At 39.8% G+C, this 24,324-nt stretch overlaps 1 protein-coding gene across 1 annotated transcript in view; it reads right to left on the bottom strand.

Moving 5' to 3' along the window:
* The window catches only part of CAMK4 (calcium/calmodulin dependent protein kinase IV), a 139,224-nt gene that overhangs the window by 2,653 nt on the left and 112,247 nt on the right, over nucleotides 1-24,324 (bottom strand). The window contains 5 exon segments of the mRNA XM_010405731.4: nucleotides 144-296; nucleotides 2,288-2,414; nucleotides 6,059-6,134; nucleotides 9,538-9,612; nucleotides 11,423-11,513. Coding sequence (XP_010404033.1) covers nucleotides 144-296; nucleotides 2,288-2,414; nucleotides 6,059-6,134; nucleotides 9,538-9,612; nucleotides 11,423-11,513 — 522 coding nt within the window.

Genomic DNA, 24,324 nt, shown 5'->3' on the forward strand with positions numbered 1-24,324 from the left:
CAGTCTTCATCAGACATTTTAAACAATAAGCTTCCATAACACCATGGACTGTTGTTGTCAAAAATGTGCAAAGTTTCTGCAAGGCTACAAATTTAATTGCATGCTTTCATAGCCCAAACAGAGACTCATGAGCAGAGACTTGCCTTAAGTTTACGCCGGGCATTGAATTCTTGAAGTTTCTTTTGTGCGTTGTCCATATGTGCAAAGTTTATTGCCTTCCCTGTGACCCATGGGTGCTGCAATGCCTGTAGAGTGGTGAGGCGTTTCTTGGGGTCTAAAACAATCAACTTTTTAACCTGCATCGCAAGCAAGAAATACAAAAGACTGTCAACCTTATTCTTCATTCAAATTTACCTAGTTTTGCATTTGGGGGCTCTGGTCTTGGTTTGGGGAGCATCTTAGGTGACACATTCTAAGAAACCAACAAGAATTTTCATTTGTGTCTTTGCAAGTATTTTGCTTCTGGCATTTCTTGGTCCTCCATAAATAACATCTGATTAAGACAGCCACTAAGGGGGAAGAGAGAAGAGAAAGAATCAACTGGTTACCAACCAGTGCAGATGACCTGTATCTATCATGTCTGAATTGTCACGAAAGCCCTAGGAGATTCTCAAATCTCTGAGCAGTATCTCTACTTTTGGATTTGGACAAGTTTTAAACTGGATTAGAAGGTTTAAATTACAGTGTATGGAGCTGATGCAGACTTGTACCACACAGTCCCTGTCAGGTACATCACAAAGGAAATGTTTCTTTCAGTCACATGTACACATGAAAAAAAGCACTGTACAAGTGTTTCTGTCCTAGCCCACTCCGAAACTAATGCTGCTTACACCATTCCTTCTGTCACCAAAGCTAGCAAACCTGCACTTCTACAAACATGATAGTAGTAGATTTTTGGGAAAAAGGCACTGCAAACATACCCCTGGGACTGGAGATGGTCCTGCTGAGTACAAAGTGTGTCCAGTCAAGCAACATTCCATGGGTTTTATTGTATCTCTGGACAAGTGGTGTTTTAAAAAAAGAAGAAAGGTGAGGATGGAGTAACAGTACACAGGTGGCACTCTGCAGAGCCAAACTTATCCAGCTCTCCTGACTGCAGAGCCTCTTGGTGCAGAGTGCAAGTGATGGCACAGGGCTCCACTGCTCCTATGTGCCCAAGGGTGAGGGAAAACATGCTTTAGGGTTCTCTGAAATTTCCCTACAGAGAGCTTTTAAAGAAACTTAGTGCCCTGACGTGGGTGCAGGATAACAGGCATTGTGGTGAATACTGGTTGTGTCTCCAAGGAAGAACTTGAGTTAAGCAAATCACTTCAACTGAACACCCCAGAACTGCCCACAGTATGGGTTTTGAGAGTCATGTTCGTCATCCTTATCTACAACTTGCTATACAATGTTCAAACCTGAAACTTTGAGCCTTATTTTGCTAAGACAGTATGGAGCAGTTTGGACAAGAGCTTTACCTGCAGACTGCTGTTTATATAGCAGTAAGTTATATTTTTTTGGCTTCAGAAAAACTTCATATCTCACAAAACAACAAAAAAGTACTTTGAACTTCTACAGTCCTTCCATTTGAAATATCCTGAAGTACTTCACTAACACAAATGACGTAGTATTTTGTAGCACAGTTTGTATAAGTAATATGGAACAGAGCACTTGTGTTTTCAGTGCTAATGAAATAACTGAATTATGCAAGTTATTATTGACAGAAGTCAGACTCGAGCATACCTATCTTCGCAGATCAGTGTCTCCTGGATCCAAATTACTTTATCCAGCAATAAAAGAATACAGTGCAGACAGCATGCCAGCCCTTGCATTTTGCTAATGGACCATATTTAAAAGGAAACAGTCTTTTAAATGGACAGAAAAAGTGTGTCAGAAAAAGCAGGGCGATGAGGGGAGTTTCATTCCTTTTTATATTCTTCCCCAAAGTTCAGGCTTGAAAAGTGCAGAAAAAGAAGGGCTTATTTCTATTCCCCTGAAGGTGTTTGCCCAGAAAAGAGGAACAGTGAAACACTTCAGAGCTGGAAGGAAAGACAGGCATGCATGAAGATTGTGACAGCTGCCAACAATCTGTGGCTTACTTCAGAGAAGAACCTGAATATCCATGATTCTGAGTGCAAAATTACAGCACTGGACTAACAGGGGATACTAACAGCACTATATAGCAAAGACAAGAGGAAACAATTATGAACAATTAATTAACCAATTATTCTGCCCCCACCTCAAAACGGACTCTTTGTCAGTGGCAGCAATATAAATACTCCAGTCTCATTTTTGCTTTACTTACTAAATCCTTGGCATTCAGAGACACATCATCCCACCAGGGGGACACAAAGTCGTATTCACAGTTCAGGATTCTCTTAAACATATACTGATCTCCCCTTTCATCATAAAATGGTTCAAAGCCACAAAGTCTGCAAGGATAAAAAAAGAAATTAATTTATCAAAGTTTAATTAGTCTTGGGTTGTTAGAAACAGTTCATGGGAGTATTTTTCCCCACTTTGTATCCCGTAGATCACTTTGGGAAACTCATGAACTCCTAATTCTACAGAGCAGAAAGAAATGTGGTCGTAAGTATTCTTAAGCACTGGGAAAGGCTTTTCTAATTGTTACTTTTGTATTTTCACAAGTGTTTAATTGGAACTAATAATACAGGATCATAGAACATTTATCAGAATCCCTGTAACTCTTGCCAGAGGAATAGGAATTAGCTGAGGAAACCCATCTTACACATGAAGTTAGAAGTTTTTACATATCCAGTTAGGACTGATTTTTGGTCATGTTCATCCCTGTACATTTTTTCATCCTATCAGCCACAGTGTGTAAAAACCTTTGGTAGGTTTTCATGATCAGCCCTCATCTTTACTTAGGTAACCTACATGAAACCTAGAAATCTTGTGATCTTGCTAATGATTGCATTTATGAATATATTGAATAATACAGATACCAGCAGAAATCCACACTGCTGGCCCCAGGGAAAGCAGACTCATAGATGTGGTTTCCATTCATATAATGTCCATTTTTATTGCTTCACTGCACTTTAATCATGCCTGCACACATAATCAGATTTTTTTAAGTGAATTTCCTATTCAGCCAGTATGTGATCTGAGCTTAACAGAAAGTTTATCTGCTGCTCTGCCTCCAGAAAATGCAACAAGCAGTAAGAGGATGAGAGGAAAACAACAGCAGATCATAAAGATCAAGACAGCAACAAATCTAGAAAAACCTTACATTTTAACTTGGTTTTGTATTTTTAAACACAATCAATGTGCTTGAAAAAGGAGGCTAAGGTTCAAGGAAGAAATGTGGGTTTGGGAGTGGTGTATAGCCGTGGGTGGAACAGCTGCATCACATTCCACTGCTGAAGAGGAGAAACACCTCATTGTAAGCACATTCTGGGCACATTATTTTTCCAAGTCTGGCAGAGATATATTAAAACACAAGGATCCAGCCTCCAAACCTCGTGCTTCAGTAGGTGGTGGCCAGCCAGAGACCCTCTGCTGCTCCCCTCCTGTTTGCTGCCACTCCCACCACCATTTCTGGGCTTGCAGCAGGTCCCTGCTGTCCCCATGGAACACCCCTGAGCAGGGCCCCTCACTGACTCAGCCCAAACTGCCTTTTGAAGCCGGGTAACCCATGACAGTAAGAACCTGCTTAAGCCTTGCTGTGAATGTGTTGGAAGCCTCCTAAGTGAGCTCTCTGTTTCCACTGCAACTCACTACCATCACCTATTGTTTTCTTATTAACAGTTTCTATATATATGCCTCTACCTAAAAATATATTTCAGCAGACAGATTTGGGGGTTTTTTGCTACATGCCATAGTAGGTGAGTAAATCTAGAGGTGTGATTTCAAATTAGATTAATTAAATCAGTGCAAGACCTAGGGTAGCTGGTCTTGATTTCATTTTATTTTGAAATAACATCTTATTATGGTGATTCACTTTAAATTGATTTCCTAAAAATAAAGGAAAAGTCAATGCAAGCAGCTTAAAAACCAACTAAAAATGACCATATTGTGTTTCGTGTCCTTTTAAGTAAGTTAGTAAAATAACACCTCTAACTAAATCCATGCAATCTCAACTACAGGCAAAGCCTCTGTATTTGTTGACCACTTTCTGCATCTCAAACATGCAGAAGGATTTCTAAGCTGCTTTGGGAATACAAAAGGACTGCTCCTATTGACTTTTAAAACCACAGATGTGGCTTCCCTAGAATTATGACAGTTCACCAATAGGTCTTAATATAATTTGCCTCAGGAAAAACTGTTCTGTCAAAATATGTGTCAAAGTTTCTTTTAATCAAATGGTAAATCCACTTTGATTAATGACAAGATACAGTTTTATGCAGATCCTCTGTAACATGGTTGTTGACTCTTACATCCACTCCATTTTGGGGGGACATACAGAAATGTTTTTTTTTTACTCTATGGTAGTGGGTTTCATCTACCGAACTATGAGACTGAGTCATGCAACATTGTCCTCTGGGCTCCAGGATTAATGAATTAGTAATTTTACATGTACCTTTCTGGTCTCAGTTTCTAATCCATCAGACATATTCAGCCACAGAGTTTTACACACAATAGAAGAGTTCTAAATGTAGAATACTGTTAAAGCTAAATGGAAGAGACAGACAGGTAGATTTTTGGCCTGGCTTGTTCCTGTAGATCAAGTTGGATTTCGAGGTGGGAGTGGGACAGGATTAGAAGGAGGAAGAATAGAAGAATATCTATACTGGATGCAGCCACATACACAGCAGGAACTCACACACTTATGTTTACACACATGCAGAGGTTTAATGTGGCTTGGGAGCATCTCCTGAACAGCTGGGAGGTTTTGAGAAGCTGCATATAGAAAATGCCACTCCAGATAGGAATTCAGGTAGGAATTGGTTGGAGTTTGGTTGGAGCTTGCCTACATTTGAAAACAAATTCTGCTCAAGAAAAGCTCTTAGTTTGAAGTACTACAACTTCATTAAGCCTTGAATAACTAGGAAAGGCCATAACTTAATCTAGGTGGCTTTATAAAGGGACAACAAAAGTCACCTCTCCAGTCTAAGGGACCACTTTGCTGGCAAATTTCATATCTCTCTGTCATGAGTGGAAACCCTAGAAGTGACAAGAAATGAACACCTGGCAGGCAATATCTGAGATGTGATCTTCAACACAAGGTCTGGATCTTAAACCAGACCTTGACACAAAGATACACATATTTAAAAAGGAGCAGGTAACAAAATGGCAAGTAGGAATATTGTAGCCTATTATTTACAGGTACCCAAAAGGAGACATGTGAACTATTTAAGTCTTATGTGCAGAACAAAAGATGTTTCCTGACATTACCATCAGAGTTTTTATATATCCTTACATGGGCTTTTAGTACAAACATTAGAGAATATAATTCTCTCTTTGCAAAAGACGAAAACAAAATAATTGTATTATTGCACACTGTACTTGCTGGACATAGTTAATCCTAGTAGGGGAGGGATAATGGTCCACATGTATGAAATCCTCCATATCTTTAAGGTACCTGTGTAAAATCTCATTTTATTCCCATAAAAGGCATCCTAGAAATATTGTGTATAACTACACAAGCTGTCTTAGCATTGTCATTGCCAAGGGTCTAAATTAAGTCTCATAATTACTCTCCTGTAAAGAGGAGAGTCAATACGTCATATGCAATTTTCCCTTCTCAATAGTCTTCCTTAGAAAGATTCAATCAATTCAATAAAGTAATTACAATTCTTACCAATTAAATCATGACTAGCCACAATAAGACTTAGACACAAATACCTACTTTTAGACACAGCTGTTTGGAACTTTTGGTCTATACTCATTCACATTAATAGCATGATTCTGCACAGATCTTGCTGCTGTTCAGGAAGAAGTGTTGTATTTATCAAATATTTAAACTGCTTTGCCATGCTCCTCGAGGATTTGACTTACTTCAGTAAGTTTAGGAATAGAATAATTAAAGTTCAGGATCTTGTCTTTTCCAATGGCACAGCTCACGGTGTCATGGGTGCTAAAATGTGAACCTCTCTGTAGCACTGTCTGCACTTACAGGATGTAGGTGATAATCCCCAGAGACCACATGTCCACCTCAGGGCCATAGGCACATCCCCGTAATATCTCTGGTGCTGCAGAGGACAAAACACTTGTCAGTAACATGAAAATTGAGTGACGAAATAACAGTCACAAAGTCAATTAAAGTCCATGCACAGTTGTATCTTTTATAAAAAGTTAGGACTGCCCCTTAATCTCTTAATTAGGCAAATGATTCCCTTCACTGAATATAAAACAAGAGAAGTCATGCCCAGGCAGACCCAGAATAAAATGAGAAGTGTACTTCAGCTTCAATTTGTTTTTTACATTTGCAAAAGGAACCACAGAAAGCTACAGCTGCACTGGAGCTACAATGTGACCAAGAAGGTGGCGCTTTAACTTCAGTATTTTACTTAGTGTTTTTATAAATACATCAGCGACAAAAAGAGGGCCAATGGAAATCTTCACCCTTTATTGGATGCAGAGACAAACACTGGAACTGAGGATGAGGAAGAGGCTGAGGTACTTAATGCCTTCTTTGCCTCAGACCTCAACAGTAAGGCCTGTTATCCTCAGGGAACCAGCCCCTGAGCTGGCAGACAGGGACAGAGAGCAGAACAGACCCTGTGCAATCCAAGAGGAGGGAGGGAGTGACCTGCTGAGCCACTTAGACACTCACAAGTCCACGGGACCAGATGGGATTCATCCAAGGGTGCTGAGAGAGCTGGTGGAGGAGCTTGCCAAGCTGCTCTGCATCATTGATCTTCAGTCCCATCTAACTGGGGAGGTCCCAGATGATTTGGAGGCTGGCTAATGTGATGTCCATCCACAAGATGGACTGGAAGATGGATCTAGGGAACTACAGGCCTGTGAGCCTGAACTCAGTGCCAGGGAATGTCACGGAGAAGATCATGAGTGCAATCACACAGCACATACAGGACAGGAGATCAGGTGCAGCCAGCAGGGGTTCAGGAATGGCAGGTCCTGCCTGAGCAACCTGATCTCCTTTTATGACCAGGTGGTCCACCTGGTGGATGAGGGAAGGGCTGTGGATGTTGTCTATGGGGACTTAAGTAAAGCCTTTAGCAGTGTCTCCCACAGCATTCTCCTGGAGAAACTGGCCACTCATGGTTTGGACAGTGGTGGTGTCACTGGGTAAAAAACTGTCTGGACATCTGGACCCAGGGAGTGGTGGTGAATGGAGTTACATCCAGCTGGTGGCTGGGCACCAGAGGGGATCCCCAGGGCTCAGTGTTGGGGCCAGTCCTGTTTTACGTCTTTATCATGATCTGGATGACGGGATCGAGGGCACCCTCAGTCAGTTTGCAGATGACACCAAGTCAGGCGGGGACTAGGAAAGCTGTACAGAGGGATGTGGACAGGCTGGATCCATGAGACAAGGACAATGCATGAGGTTCAACAAAATTAAATGCCAATCCTGCCTTGGGCCACAACAACCCCCTGCAGTTCTACAGGCTGGGGGCAGAGTGGCTGGAAAATGGCTCAGCAAGAAAGGACCTGGGTGTGCTGGTTGACAGTGACTGTACATGAATCAGCTGTGCCCAGGTGATCAAGAAGGCCAAGGGCCTCCTGGCCTGTGTCAGCAATAGTGGGGCAGCAGGAGCAGGGCAGTGACCGTCCCCCTGTGCTGGGCACGGGTGAGGTCACACCTCAAGTGCTGCGTCCAGTTTGGGGCCCCTCACAACGTGGAGGCCCTTGAGGGGCTGGAGCATGTCCAGAGAAGGGCAATGAAACTGGTGAAGGTATAGAGAATAAGTCCTAAGAGGAGCAGCTGAGGGAGCTGGGAGTGTATCGGTTGGAGAAAAGGAAGCTCAGGGAGACTTTATCGGTCTCTACAACTACCTGGATGGAGGTTGTAGTGGGGTGAGGGTTGGCTTCCTCTCCCATGTTAACAATGGTAGGTCAAGAGAAAATGGCTAAAGCTTCACGGGGGGAGGTTCAGGTTGGACATTAGGAAGAATTTTCTCACAGAAGGGGTGGTTAAGCATTGGAACAGGCTGCCCAGGGAGATGGTGGAGTCATCATCCCTGGAGGTGCTCAAGAAATGCCTGCACATGGCACTTAGTGCCATGGTTTAGTGGCTGGACTTAACAGTCTTGGAGGTCTTTTCCAACCTTCATGATTCTATGATTCTATTCACTTGGCACTTTATTTAGGCTTTATTTTTGATATTCCGTTTTAGTTGGAAGGAAAGACAGACTGTTTAAGGCAGCTGCTTTTGCTGTAGGGAGGAGCAGACAGAAAGGCCAGGCAGTTTTGGGGAACTCCAGCTCTGCAACAGTCAAGAGGTGTCAATGTCTGCCCAAGCAGCTTGACAGGCACAGCTTGAGGACCCTGGTCCCACTGGATCTGTGGTGCACATGGGATGACTGCCACGTTTCTGGAGCACAGTGGGCTGGCTGTACTTACATGCATCAATGCAATCTCTTCCCCTTCCCACATAACACTTGCAGAGCTATGAACAGAATGGTTTTTAGTATTTTTTAAGATTTCCAGAAGTTTGCTTTTGGTGAATGGATTTGTCTGACACACTGCTGTTAGTTTAGATGTTGCCTGTAACAGACTGATCATGAATCATTGCTTTGCACTGGCTTAATTTTTGTGCTACTCTCAGAAATCACTTGTTCTTCTTGTTAAGTTCACTGAAGACACAAGATTGCAGCAAACTAAGTTCTCTGTGATCATCTTTGTGCCTTCAGTCCTCTGCATCCATCTGCACATCCCAAGGACTGTAGATTGTCAAGTCTTGATGCCAAAGTATTCAGACTCCAGTATGTGTTTTTGTTGCTGTGTCCTTTCTGGAGAAGCTGCTGATAGATGGGTGGGCAGGATGTGGGAGCTGGCAGCCCAGAACCATCAATTATTCATAGTTTAATTTGGCATTTAAACAGTATTTCTCCTGGGTTTCCTCCAATTCTGGGAAGTAATGCTTGAATACTTTCCGGGCACCAGGAATTCTGCATGGTCAGTTAACTTGAGTTGTAAATCAAGGATTGCTATAGGCACATGACTATAGGCACAAAGCTCCTTTCTTCTCTTCTCTGCAGAGATATTCAGCCTCAATCCTTCCCACCAAATCAACATAACTCTGAGGGCTCTTCTATGGGAATAAGCCTTATCCTGTTTTTATTGTATACAAAGTTGGGCATAAAAAGGGCTAAGCTCTAACTATGGATGCGTGTCATTGCCAGTATCACTGTCCCAAGAGAAGACAATCAGAATATTAATAGCTAATATGTGAAATACAGTTTTGTGAAATGAACTGGACTGGAATTAGGTGCTGCTCTAAAGCAGATTTGGCACCTGTGTGTGCTTTGCAGGCAATGTCATAGAAGGTAATAGACAATGACAATGTCACCTGAATTGCATTACCAGCTGTTCTACGAGGTAACAGAGTGATCTCATGGTCTTCTCCAGTGTCCTCTTTCCTTTGACTCTGAAGTTATAAAAGCAAAAGTAAGTAACAAAACAACATACCACAGTACCCTGGAGTTCCACAAACTGTCTTCATGGTCACATGATCTTCCACAATCTTGGAAAGTCCAAAGTCAGCTGTTAAGATGGTTTGGGAATATTAATGTTCTTACTCCCTGTAATTATGTGGTTTTTATGTTGTTTATGCAATTAAACAAACATTTATACATTAAATGAATGGTACTGACATTTCGAGAAGTAAGCATTGATTTAAAGAATCTACCCAGACTGCAGTCCAGAAGCAAAATTTGCTGTACAAATGAGTATTCCTGGCTCTTGTTTGACAGAAATGTAGCTTGTATTTTACTCTGAAAACTGCGCAAAGCCAGTACAGTGGGAGGCCTAAAGGCATACAAGCAGAAATCCAGAAATGTATTTTAGGTATATATGCAGTTTCCACTCTGTGAGTAATCCAATAAAATTATCAGAAAAATTTCAGGTTGCTTTTTTGGACAAGGGTCAGAGTATGTAGTCTCTGCAAGACAAAATCCCAGCAGTGTTTTGATAGAAAGGTGCATAAAGATGGTGCCAGAAGAAGTATTGATCATCCTTTCTGGAGTGTTTCCACCCTGAATTACTATTCAGAAAGCAAGGGCTTCATGACAATACACACAGTACTTGCATGACTCCTTTTTAAAAGTCATAAAAATGGAAGTGTTCACAACTCTTTTTTTCACCAAGAATAAACTGAGCTTATTCAAATTCCAGTTTAGGTAATGACAATCACCCTTGCCTTAAAAATGTAAAATAAAAGTATTTGATTTTGTTTTGTTAGACTGAACATAAAAGAGAATGTTTTGACTCAAGATCAGGATAAAAATAGGTCACTTGTTCCTAAACGATTATCCTTTACGTATAATTATTTATCTAATTAAAAATACATTTTACTTTTATAGACACAGCCACTCATTGTAAACTGGATTTCAATTTAAATAAGGCAATGACCTTACCAGGAAGATGAAGAATTGTGGCATTTAGGAAATGCTTCAAAAGGCCTACACACTGTGGACGTCAAACCAAAACCACTGGTGCTGCATTAAATTATCAAGTTTAGATCTTATTATCAAAGATAAGAACTAGGATAAGACATAAATTAAGATATCATCATCCTGAGAGCCAAGACATTCCTAGAAATTTATACTAAATTGCTTGAGGCCAGTTCATGGAAATTTGGCTCCAGAAACCCATGATGAACACCAGCCTGATGAACGTGGAAACACTCACTCCTAAGGGAGTGGTGTTTCCAAACTGGTGATATATGGCTCAAAAGAGTTGCACAGACACTCCTTGTTGCTCAGGCAAAAACTAGGCGTGTCCAGAACTTTTGGAGGTCATACCATTCGGAAGTATCTGCCATCTCCAACAGAACTGGCACAATACATTCCTGATCAGGAGAGCCTTGTCCTTCCTCACCCCCTCTGTGATGCTGACCGTGCTTCAGAGAGCTTCCCTGTGCTCTTTGCAAAGATCTCTCTGTGTGCCTCAAATCTGCCTTCAAAACAGAAGTCAGCCTTGCTCAGTTTGCTTTCTACCACTTATCTGTACATTTTTATTTTCACGCCAATATATCTTTCCGCTTAAGGTACTAGTTCAACAGAAAAAAAGGGGCATACAAGTGGTGCACAGAGCTTTATGCTGTTCTCATGATCCTTCTCGTTCTTAGTGGTTTATTCTCTGCCACGTTTTGCATGATTTTGGCTATAAATTCTCTAAGCAAGCATCTAGTTTTGCATTGGTTTTGAAACTACTATGTACAGCTGTGCCGCTGAAGTAACATGCTGTTCATTAAGCACTGGCTTCAAACAGGGTGATCGTGAGATGCATATACTCCAAACATCAGTTAGCACATATTACTGATGCAGGGAAACACATATTTAATGCTGCTCACCAATTTTTAATGGTGCATCCGGTGCTGGTGTTGCATAGAGTAGATTTTCTGGCTTCAAGTCCCGATGCACAATCCCATTTGCATGCAGGTACTAAAAAAAGAGAAAGACAAAGCATGTAAGTGAGAACGGTCAAGCATGAGTTGACATCTTTCTAATTCTCTATAGTAGCAGATTAACATTTGCTCTGTGTGACACAGAGTTGCTTCATTAATTTTCAGCAGCTCTTTTTTCTGCAAACTTGCTCAGCATAGGATCCTTGAATTCATACTGTAATCTGAATATGAAAATAAAATTTGGGAAGGTGGAGATCATATTCATTTGGGAACAAAAATCATCTCAGAAAGCATCCTTGAATTTTAAATACAGCAGTAGTTCCTAAGAAGCAATCTAATAAATGTTGAGATGTGGAAGTCCAGCTCAGAGGAAGATAGTTTCTGTACATTATAACATTCTGAGAGATAGAAAAATGGTCACATAACTATTAAACAATTTAATAGACATATTTGAGTCGAAAGGATGCAGTAGGTGTCCTGGGTCAGCTACAAAATGCTCAGAGTCCACTGGTGCAGACTTCTTACAAGTTTTAAAACCACTCAATTACAAAGTCCCAAAAATCCATCTGTCTTGCCAAAGCACATGCAGTACATGTGAATTCACTCACCATTGAATTCCTGCCTTGCACTAATGGAAAGAAAAATTTCTAGAACACGTGGCTGCCACTTACACTGCTATGGACAGAAATATTAAAAAAATATGTAATATACAATATACTGATAGACAAAAAAGGATACACTAGTGAAATAATTTCTGTATTTCTTGTTGATAAAATGTTCACACAAAGCTCTGAAGTCTTAGAAGAGAAATGCTTAAGGGTAGAATCACATTACCTTACTCGAAAGTCTCATATTCTACATTTTAGTAGCATCTCCTCAGCTGTGCTTCCACTACCAAAAAAACCCAGTCTGTGTGCATATTTATGCAGGAAATGACAAATGGTTGAATATTCACCTAGACAACACAGCTATAATGTGCACTTGAGTTAGCATCTGAGGTGAATTCTTGACTGTGTATCTCATTGGAATTTTAGTTTGTATGAATTGGCAGTAATTAAATAACATTAAGGAAGAATAATTGCTCTGCCCTTGGGCATTGTTTTAGTGACACTCTGTGCTTTTCACCTGTGTGTTTCTCACAGTGCAATAACTGTTTTTTATTGACTTCCTCTGCAATCCTAAAGTCACAGGATTTGTCATGATGTGGCTTTTGGAGATCAGCCAAAGACTCTCACTTTTCTTCACAGTGGAAATATGTGTTTGTTCCAGCTGTTTTCTACAGTGAGATAACTAATCAATTATCCAATGTAAAAACAGCCAACAACATCTGGAAACTGATGGATTGTACCCTGCTACATCCTTTAATGCAGCCACATCTGCATGGCTGCAAACAATCATGTCCACCCTGCATAAAAATATATCTTCATCTGCCAGTGAAGGCATAACTGTAGCAAAGGTGCTCCCGTGGCATAGCAGGGATGTGTTTGATACTGAGGTGATAGTGACACACAGGAAGTGACCAAAAGCCATCAGACTGCGGTGGACAGTAAGAGATGTCTGAACTGATCTGTGTTCATGTGCTGCAAATCAGTTTAGCTGCCTCTGCAGGAGTGAGAAGGATCAGACATTTCACGATCACTTGGGGGAAAACAGACACTTCCAATTCATCTGCACAAAAAATCCTTGATCAAATTTGTGCAGAGAAATGTTCCAGCTAAGTTTGTTGCAGTGTTTTAGCAGGTCCTTTTCAACACATGCCCATAATCTTAAAAACATTTTATGCTGTAAGGCTGAAAACATAGAAATTTTCTTCTCTTTCCAGAAACACATTTTTGTGGGAGGGAATTTTGGGACAAACTTTGGGAGAAGCTGTTCAACTTTTCCTCCCTTTTAAGTCATAAAATGAGACTGGCTTGTGGGGCTCCTTCTCAGACACAGCAAGAACCATAACTGAGAACATCTGCTAACTACGTTTGTGCCTCATGACTGACTGACTTTTTAATCAATTTGTATTGAACTTGGAGTGTGAACTGGTTTTTTTTGTTACGAATTCACAAAACCCCAAGTAGGAAAACTTCCTTCCTCTGTCCAGCCCACCATTTGCATAAAAATCACACGATGGGGGTGCCCAAAAAATGAAAATTGCCTCAATAACTTAACCCATGCCTTCAAAGATTGTCACTGCAATAATCTGAGGTCTCTCTCTCATGTGCCCTCATCACAACACCTGCACCTACTCCCTCTTCACCACACCGCCCCTTATCTTCCCAGCATCTAATCCAGAATTCCTCCTCTGACATCTCTCTGCAGCCCACACAGGTCCTGCCATGTCACACCCTAAAATCAGCCCTTGCTCCTCTCCTCATCCATTGTTTCTCCTTCTTGACTTCATATTTGGGCCGGGACAAGACATGCACATGGCTGAGGCTGCCTCATGCTGCCAGGTCCTGGGTTTAACAGACCTACTGTTGGCAGCTTGTATCTTTCATAACACATCAAATTTGTTGAGTTTGGCCAATAGGGTCAATAGTTTTGTTATGAACTAACAGACAAAAGGGCAACATGGTTAAAACCCCCAAAACCAATCCAACAAAAAACCCCCAGTGTTTCTATTGATGTGGATACCCTATTCTTCAGGGAAGTACCAGTCAGGCTTGTGGATCCCCTGAGGGGATAGCCCTCTGAGGGGATAGACAGCTGGCTGGATTTCTGCAAAAGGTGTCTGCCTCCAAACAGCCTTGTTACTAAAGGTCTCCAGCAGATGCAGTGGCCCCCTGTGCTCCAGCCTGAGCTGCCAGTCACTCACTGGGAGAGTTTCCCGCTCCACAACCCCCTTGCAACACTCTGTCCATTTTCAGCACTGCTGCCTTACTTTGTAGATTCCCTGGGACTAACACGTTGGTAAATTTTCATCTGTCCCAATAGCTCTGCTCCTCATGTTGTGTTAGAGCTCCTGCTATTGACAGGACTACTACTTGGTCTTGTATAAATATGAGCAGTATTCTGAGCTAAAATATTTTGGCTGAGAAACAGGTTTAGGTAAATCAGCATAATCCGCTTCGTATAACACTTAATTTATATGTGCTATGTTTTGATTGCTCTCCCTTTATTTCTCATATACAGATTTTAATAAAAGTTATGTTCCTTTGCAGGCAGAGTCTCTGCAGCACAACTTCAAAGATTTTCCCAGTTTGTAGTAAAGATCTGGGCATTGTGCACTTCCATTATAAGACACTTCCATTATAAGACAGGTATCCTGTGCTCTAATATTTATATGCTATGTCTCTCAATGACCAAGTTATGTGATGAAAAGACAGGATCTGGGCCCAGATATCATTCCAGAGTTCACGTTATGACCCTAGGCATTGCTGAATTACATCGCTTTCCCCACATAAAATGTATGGATAAGACTTGGAAAATACTTCATTTCTATGGCTGGATGTAGAGTTTGTAAATGCACAGCACTGCAGAACAGTTTAATATAGCATGCACATTAAAATGTGATCATGATGTGGTACTCTCACTGTAGCTAAAATATCCTGGTTTAACTTTCTTCAGATTTTCAATAGAGAATGCCAGCCAATAAAAGAAAACAAAGACATCCCAGATAATCCGGGACAAAAGTTTTATGACAAAATTGAGTAGCACAGTACTCTTTGATAAACTTTGAGGTCAGACTCATCATGACACCAGGTCATGCTGAGTCTGACATACAGGCCCTTCTCTGTAGGACTTGCTTAAAATGAAGGCAGTCTTCATTTTGGCCTTTACTCCTGGGGTACACAACAGCAACTCCTGACTGGACAATTTCCATGACTTTAACTATGCCTGCAATAGAAAGACTTTTTGTCTTTTTTTTTTTTCCCCTAAGCTTTTTTCTAAAGAACTCTAACTCTGCTGCTTGAGTTCCTTTTGTTCTTTATTTTGTTGTTTAATAATTCAGGTACCTATCTAACTTGAAAGATTTTATAACAAAAGGACAAATGCAAACTGCTTAAAACTCTAGCCTTATCCCTTAATTTTATTTATGGTACCCAGTACACAGAACTGTAAAAAAGTAGGGCTGTAATGAACCTGAATCATCTATTCTTCTCTATGCTCCTTGGCAGCATCAATTACACCTACAACAGTTTGTTCAATTTTTTCCTGCAGACCTCTGCTACTAGAGACTCTACAATTTCCCCAAGCAATTTATTACAGGGCTGTGCTTTCCTGACTGTTACAAAGTACTTTCCTGCGACTCACCTGGATTTTGACAAGAGCAGATGAAGCCCATTGCTCTGTTTCTTATATGCAGTAGAGGCAGAAAGCAGATTATGTCCTTTTTTTGCAAGAACCTTTTGAATACTTGTTACCATGTACACAAGCATTCTTCTCTCTAAGACTGAAGGACTTTTGTTTGCTCAGCCTTTTCTAGACTTGTGGTCATTCTTGTTCTCTCCTCCGGTCAATGTCAATTTGCACCAATGTATTTAAAATGCAAAAATGCATTCCAGTTGTTGTGACATGACAAACTTTATAGAATGTATTAATAAATGTATTTGCCATTTTTTTCCAACATATACCACTCCTGTCTGCCTTTTGATCCAGTGCAACCTTCAAGTCCTTTCTCTTTTTTTCCCACTGTCCTTGAATGTACAAAAAGGACATTGAATTTTAGCAAAGTTATTTTATTCCTGATCCTACCCTGCAACATACCTGAACCTTTCTCCAATTTTATGGTGTACAGAATTTTTTATAAGTGGACCTTCTATTCCATCATATGAGGTTACCAACCAAAACCCTAAAAAAGCGGAGAAGGGAAGGCTTCTCCCAAACCTCCACTTTTGATCTTCAGACACACTGATAGACATCCTCTCAGTAGAAACAACCAGGCTCTAGACAGCTTAAAATGACATAACCTTGATAGTATTTCCCTAATTTATTGTAAGACTGTCAGATGAGTCAAGTACCAGAAGCTTTACTTATGTCAAGTAGGTGCAATATCTTCTGCTTCTCCCCCACTAACAATGTCCCTTACCCTGCTTGAGAAAAAGTCAGCCTGATTTGGCATGGGTTGGTCTGAACAAAATCCTACCTTGCTGATGACCTCCATGCCTTGTTATCCCCCAGATGCCCCACATTCTGTTCTTCACAATTTACTTCAGATTTTTTGGGGGAGTGAAGTTAATTCGTTCCTTCTTCCTCTTGAAGTGAGTACTACATATATCTGCTTCTCTGCCCAGCCTCCATCCTAAGTGAGTGAAGTGAGTGTTATCTATTAAATCTATTTTGGGCTTAAAAAGCTTGTTCTTTAAAGATTGTACTATGCAGGTCACTGGGTGCAAACAATTTTAAGAATATCTAAATTATTTGAATACACTCTGAAACTAATTTTCACTTAATCTTTTCCTATTCTAGGCTCATCTTTTACAGCTCAGTCACTGCTATTAAATGTGCTAGGCATCTAGGTATAACTGAACTTTTAATGGAAACTAGAAGAGAAGAAAAAGGCAGAAACAGTGCTCCCTTCTTCTAGATATCTTTCAGTAGGTCTCCTTCACCTGTAGCTCTTCTTACGAGGATGATTAAGTTTGCTACCCTTCTTATCTCATGCTAGATGCATTCTCATTTTCTGTCTTGGCCTTCCTGGCTTCAGCCTTTGAATTCCTCGAGTTATTCCAGTGCAGGCATGAAGACCCTGACCTGTTCTCTGCTTTCCTTTAATTCCAGGACGGTCTGTTCCTGAGCAGTGACCTTTATTCAAGGACTGATGATGACTGGTTTCTGTGTGCATTGGTTTAGCAGTGGGGAGAAGCCTGATGTCTGATGTGGTGGGTGCAGTGGTTTCATCACAGCAATATCTGTCCAGGATGCTGAAAATGTGACAGCCACTGTCATGAATACCAGATTCATGCATGTTTTCAAACGGAAAATTTCCACCAGTTTCATTGCTTGATAAAATATATGTAGGACTTGCATGTTGAATTCATTATGAAACCAGGACTGTAGGATTTTGAACCAAAGCCAGCGCTGGACATCTTCTGCTATAAATGCAGTCATTACATGCATAAGGAACTGAAAACAGGGAGGTTTTTTGCTCCCTTTTCAGGAATGTCTAGACTTGTAATTAAGCTCGTTCTGTAGCCCTCACAAAAGCTGCACAAAAGAGTGTCATTGCATAATGAAAGCTACTGCACAGTAATTTGGTTTGATTACAGCCATATACTGTTTGAATAAGGCATGGTTAATTGATACAGATTTTGCATCAGTTAAGAGGAAGCTTAAATCAACTTTTAATAAACCAGAAAGATATTGGAAAAAAAAAAATTTGTTTTCTAGTCCTAGGAAGGTGAGTGATTTCACTTTATACAAGTAGAATGGAAAAGCCAGTCTCCACGTAATGATATCTAAAGTCATCATTCAGCACAGATCTTACAGAGTACAGAGAAACATTCAAAATGCATCACTGAAAATGTACCTGGAATCCTACATTCCACATTGGTGCAGACTTTGGAAAACAAGGCACATGCGGCTTGGGGAAATGGAGAGATATCTAAAATGTTATAGTTGGTGAGCACCTATGTACTGTTACAATCTCATGCATGTATCAGCCAATTTGCAATTCAGAGGTTCAACAACTGCCAGGAAGTTACAGATTGATAAGAGGATATGGTATGTCACCTGGAGCTACCTAGGCTTATCCTAGGGCAAACCAGGCAGTTCTTCTGCATCTCAGTTTCCACGTTTTCGAAACTGTCGAGGCATGTAAGCTGCACAGATGTCAGAGTGACAAGTGCAAAGGGAAATGGGGACACACAATAATTTGTTTTTGAAACGGTGCTGTCCCCACTGAAATCCATGTAAAATTCCTCTACTTCAACTTTGTCAGACTTTATTTAAAATATGTATAGTAATACAGCTACCATGAGCAGCCTGTTCCTGTGCTTCATTTATCCCCCAGGCAGAACATAACTTTAAATGCAGAGCAGGACTTGAAATCCTATATGCGTTGGCTTTGGAAATTGGATAGTTTTATTTGTGCTGATTATGGAAAAGTGCATTTATCTGACTCTGTTGCTTACATGGTAAAAACATTATTTAGTGTTAAATTTTTTCTGTACAAAATAGAACACAAGAATGGAAATAATTTTGAAAATACAGGGATTGTTTTAAGAGGTCTTGCAGAAGTGTATGTTAGAATTCTTACTTAAAGAGCTTCAAAAAAAGACACCAAATAAAAAAACATCGTCAATGGTAAGGTCAGAACCCAGCTCCAGAGGCATCAACAAGGTTTCAGTAGTAAAAGTGTGAGATCAAGTTACAGTTATATACAGATCCTTATCTCCCCTTTGCCACCATTTCTTTCCTGTAGTTATGTTGGTTTTGGGACTGAATGAACAGAGGACCATTTTATCACCACAGAGGACAAAACCAACATCAATTTATTTTCTGGATGTATTTCAGCAAGTTTTGGAATTCAGTGTCTGGATGACAACAAAACAGAGGCTTAGAAAGGCCACAAATAATGAAAAATCCTACAAACACCTCGCAGAAATCTGATTCTTTGCACTTGTCTTGCTTTTAGTGGTTGCTCTGAGAAATAGGAGTATGCCACTATGTTTGCTACTTCATAAACCAACTTCCAAACATTTTCATAAAATGTCAATTAGCCTAGTTAGATTAATTTAACTGAACATTGTTTTAGTGGAACAAAGAATACTTGCCTTTGTACCTTGCATAAGTATGCATTAACACAACTAATTTGATTTATAATTTCAGATAATAAATCTGTGTATTATGAAAAAGAATGAAGAAATGCATCAGCATAAATGAATAAATCCAAATCTGGTTATTTTCTTTGCTGATCTACAATATTCAAAGTTATGAGATAGGTCAGAAAGGAGGTTTTAGATTAAGCAATTGGGTTATATAAATTTTCAGCTGCATTTCCCACAATTAATTTTATTTTACATTTGGAAGCATTTTTATCTTTTGAATGTTCCAGCTTCTAGAAGAGTGAAGCAGCCTTAGGGATGACGACACTACACCAGGTGTGGTGACAGCAAATCATGTACAGTAATTTCTGTACAATCTGACATATGTAGGAGACGGTAACGCACACACCTTCCCACACAATTCCCAAACGAGCGGGCTTTGTACAGAGAGATAACTGTCTGCAGTGGCATGAAATTCTCCTCTTAAACTGTAAGTAGGCCACAGCAACAGAATAGATAGAAGATCTTTGATATAGTGTTTTTTTCTTAAATCCATCCAGAACAGCCGCCCACTTGCAGACTATCTGAATTCAGAGAAGAATTAACATACATTTACCATGTTGCTCATACAACCACTCTTGCTTAATTTTCTTTTTTTATTTTTTCTTCTTTTTTGTTTGTTTGGTTTTGGGGTTTTTTTGGTTTGGTTTTTTTGTTTGTTTGTTTGTTCTGCATGTCTGGGGTACAGAAGACAAAGAGGATGCATCTTCTCCTGCAATTGCCCAGACCCCTCATGCAGGGCAATCTTCCCACTGCAGTCTCCACACAGACTGGGCACCTTCCCAGTGCCTGCTCCCTCTCCAGTTGGATATGGAAAAGGTGAAGGATGTATTTTGTTTTGGGAAAACTCAGTAATTTATGGTGAAATTCAAAAGAACCATTGTAATAGATGCAGGATAATACCACAGAATTGCAGTGGGCAGAACTTACTTAACAGGTGTGACTTGATCTGTCAGACCTGCTGAGGTACAGTACACTTCTTTGTGAGGTACAAAAAAACCCAAGAGAGCTAAACTCCTCCAAAAACACCCCCTCTCTTAAAGCAAAAGCCAAAACCTAGCAGTGCAGTTCTGCCCTTGGTACGAGCACGCATTTCCTCTACAGTTTTGTTCAACACACAGAACCTCTCTGCTCAATCTCCTTCACTTACGAAAGCTCTCACAACCAACGCTCCACAGTGTGCTGAGGTTTTATGGTTTGTATAGAGGTCAGAAGACAAAAAAAGCATCACATGCACATTACATTCTACCACTTTGTTATTCTCACTCTCTGTTTCCAGCATTTTTTACTTTCTTGACCACAGTCACATAAACAAGCAAAAAACCAAACAAATTGCTAATACACAAGAGTTTTTAATTAACTTCAAGGCATGAAAAAATATTTAAATAGCGTTAGAGATGGAAATCTTTTAAGACCAACCTACAAAAAAACAACCTCAAAAGTTTCATAAATACACTAATGTGCCTTTGTAAGGTAATGCTACTACAACAAATTTGAAAGGAAGCAGGGAGCAATTTTATAAAATCAGGTTTCTTCCTTTTAGCCATTGGCATAAATCTACAGAAAGGCTTTTATCAATCTGCTATCCCTATACAGAATACAAAATTCAGCAAGATCTCTGCAATTCTAGCAAATTTAAAAATTAAGTAGATTCTCTATTCTGAACAGGTTATTGAAAAGTAAGTACTGTTTTTGCAAGCCAGTAATGTCTTTGGCTTTGCCATTGGGAAATTGAAGAGATACATACGAAAACCAATCTAGAATAGATCTAAATCTGCTCTCAATGATAGCTGGTGCTAGCTCAGGTCCCAATGACTTTCATCATCAGAGAGACATTTAGCTGATGGAAAACTATTTCTGGCAGCATTGGGTTTCACTGACCACAGGGTTTCACTAGCCACAGCTCGAGGCTACCTGTAACAGGGCCAGAATGCAATGCCCTAACTAGCTACAGGTGCACATCTGTTCATTCTGCCCCAACATATTTTAGGTTTTTTTCAAGAAATTGATTTTTTTGTATTCTAATCAAAGCACTAAATTTCATTTTGATTAATTTATCTCCTTTTATTAAGAAGGATATTTCATAAAGTAATGCAGCCCTTAAATGGGTAAGTTACAGTCTTTACTATATGCTCTTGAACAAGCAGACTTTGTTCTGCCTGTACTGTACACTACTAAGTTAAGCCATGTCAGAAAGTTCTCCTGGGTGCCAATACTCAATTGTCTACACTGTTCAAGTGTTTAGAACAGCCCTGGGTAAATTAGCACTGATCAAAACAACACCCTGCTTTTCAAGCCGAAGGATATTCACATCAGGCAATTTGGCCATTTTTTTTGAAGGCTGGCACAATTTAATGGCATGGATATGGTCTGTAACAAGCCAGCTGGCACTGCTGACAGAAAATTACTGTTTTGGTAGGGTCAGACTTTTAATTGTTTCAAAGGTGAGATTTCAGGGTAATAAACCAAGGAGGATGAAATTTCTCTTGTCCATCCATGAAACTCTTGTTCCAAACGATGCATTTTTTAAAAGTCTATCATTTTAAATACATAATTTAATCTATTGGATACTTATAATCCTGCATTTGAATCCTTCTTTATGTGTAAATGACACAAAAATGTTTTCTTGTGTTAATTATACTGCTTTCCTTGAATGGTGAAGTTTGGCCTGCATGTAATAGCATCACTTGCTAAGCCTAATATTGACCACACATTTAAGTTGCATCAACCATATTATATAAAAAAAAAAAAAATTTTTTTTACTTTTGCGACAGACTTTTACAAAATGTAGTTTTAAACAGCATAGCCCTCAAAGAGTACATGCACAGAAGAGTCTCCACTTACTCATTTGCTAGACATGAGCCCTCAGCCCATGCAATACAAAAGCCAACCTCAGTCTTCCAGGTGCCATTACATTAAACCACAGTGGTGGTGTGGCAAACTTAAGACTGATCTCAGCCTCACAGAACTGTGACACACACACTCTCCTATTCTGAAATCAGGAAGGAAAACAAAATATCATTTCTGTCAGCAACATCATATCTCAGGCATCTCCTTGCTTGAGGTACACCTTGCAGGCTAGACCTGCCAACGATCCCCAACTTTCATGTTTTTACAACAGGAAATTTAAATACTTAAATTGAGAAAAGATATCTATTATGGTCTATCATGGGCACTTGGTGAAAAAACCCAAACTTCACAGACAGCTACTTAGGATCCCAAAACAGAGAGAATTTGTAAGACCCATCTCCATTCTAGGTTTCCGAGCCTGAATTTTTCTTCAGGTGATGGCATTAGGAACAGACTTTTTTGTTGTACTCTTAAAAGGTACCAGCAATATTTGTAAGGAAATCAGGTATTTTAGAAAATCAAAATAATAAAAATTACCTATGCCTGTAAAAACATAACTGGAAGGAGGTATAAAATTCTCATCTGTCAGTAAGTGGAAGAGGTCAGGTAGCCTGCAGATATCTCTGATACCTAGGTGACTGCTTCTATTGAAAACCTTTCTTAGATTGTACACTACTATAAATATGAGTTTTCTGTAAAGGAATATTACATGGTTTGTGCAGACACTCGAATGTGGAAGAAAATTTTATGTTCTTCTGGGAATCATGACGACTTTATCAAGGCACTCCATGTTCATTGTTTGGACACCTGGAATTCTGAAATACTGCGTGCCACCCTGAGAAATGCCAAATTGTAAACCCGAATTTGCTATCAGTTCCTCCATTTTAGAAACACCAGAAACAGATCAAAATGGGATGTTTAATTTTGGTCTAACAAAGAAACCTCCCTGTGGTTTTGCTACTCTAGTCCAGAACTTCAGGCAATGCTGCCAATTTTTAAAATACACCATATGATTATTGTTTTAATATCCAGAAGGCTACAAGTATTTTCCTTTATGAGATCTGCTAATACTGGAAGACAGATAGTGATTTAATTTAAAATTTTGTCACTGAAGAATCTTGAGAATCATGTTTTCAAATATTTTTCCTGGTTTCTATGTGAATCTCTCTTAATTCCAAATGTTGCTATTGTAATGGAGATGTCCATAAGAAACTACAAAAATTAAATTTCTGTTTCTTAGTTGGTGTGCCACGCTCTTCCCAGCGTTCAGAAAATCCTTGTAAAAATGCATACGAATATGAACAAAACTGTTGTGCTATGTCACATATACAACAACAGGTTGTCACAACAACATATTCTACAAAGCCACGGAACTTAAAAGAAAGCCCCACTATTTTGGCTTTATTTTGTGGACAGATTGTATTCCCAACGCAAATAAGCCAACCTGTCCCAAACTTCAACTTCCAGAGCTGTTTCTCAAAGAGAGTGACAAACTCATGTAATACAAGTGCTTTCCATGGTGAATAGTGATAAAATATGTCTAAGAACCCGCTGTCACCTCCAGCGCCTGCCTCAGGGTCTGTGGTCAGACAGGAGGAGCCTGGGGCGCAAAAGCAGCTCAAGTGTTTGTCTTACAGGCCACTGTAATTTTCAAATAGGATTTAGAGCTAGAAATAGGATCAACCACACATGAAAAATGGCAAATAATCCCATTAAATCAGTGAAATGTTTCTGTTATCTTCAAAGAAACCAGGATGTGTGTGCTAGTTTAATGTTTTGTACTGCACTACCACCATAATTCAAACATCCCTGTGCCCCTGGTCAGCAAATAGTCACTGACGTGGCTCTCAAAGACAGTTGAGGTCTTCTGGTTTAAAACTGTGGAATTAAATGTAATGACCACCACTCATCACATGTTATTACTGGGCTCTGAAGGATGGAGATAGGGTGGCAGTATATTTTTCTTTTTGTATTTTAATGTAGGATTATATTTTTTGTATCAAGTACAAAAGACTTGACTAGCATTGAGGTTAACTTTTTTCCCGTACTAAAAGAGCACAACAGGATAATTAATAATCTGGTCCACAGATTATTAATGTCCACAGATTTTTGTTGATTAGTTTAGCAATCAGTATGAGATATAACATGTATTTATGGTTTTAGAATAACTTCCAAACTGAGGGGATGATAGTATTAAAATTTTGTGTATAGAAATTCATAATATCAGTTAATAAATGTAAA

Source organism: Corvus cornix, chromosome Z, assembly GCF_000738735.6.
Source record: "Corvus cornix cornix isolate S_Up_H32 chromosome Z, ASM73873v5, whole genome shotgun sequence".
In the NCBI taxonomy this organism is placed as follows: domain Eukaryota; kingdom Metazoa; phylum Chordata; class Aves; order Passeriformes; family Corvidae; genus Corvus; species Corvus cornix.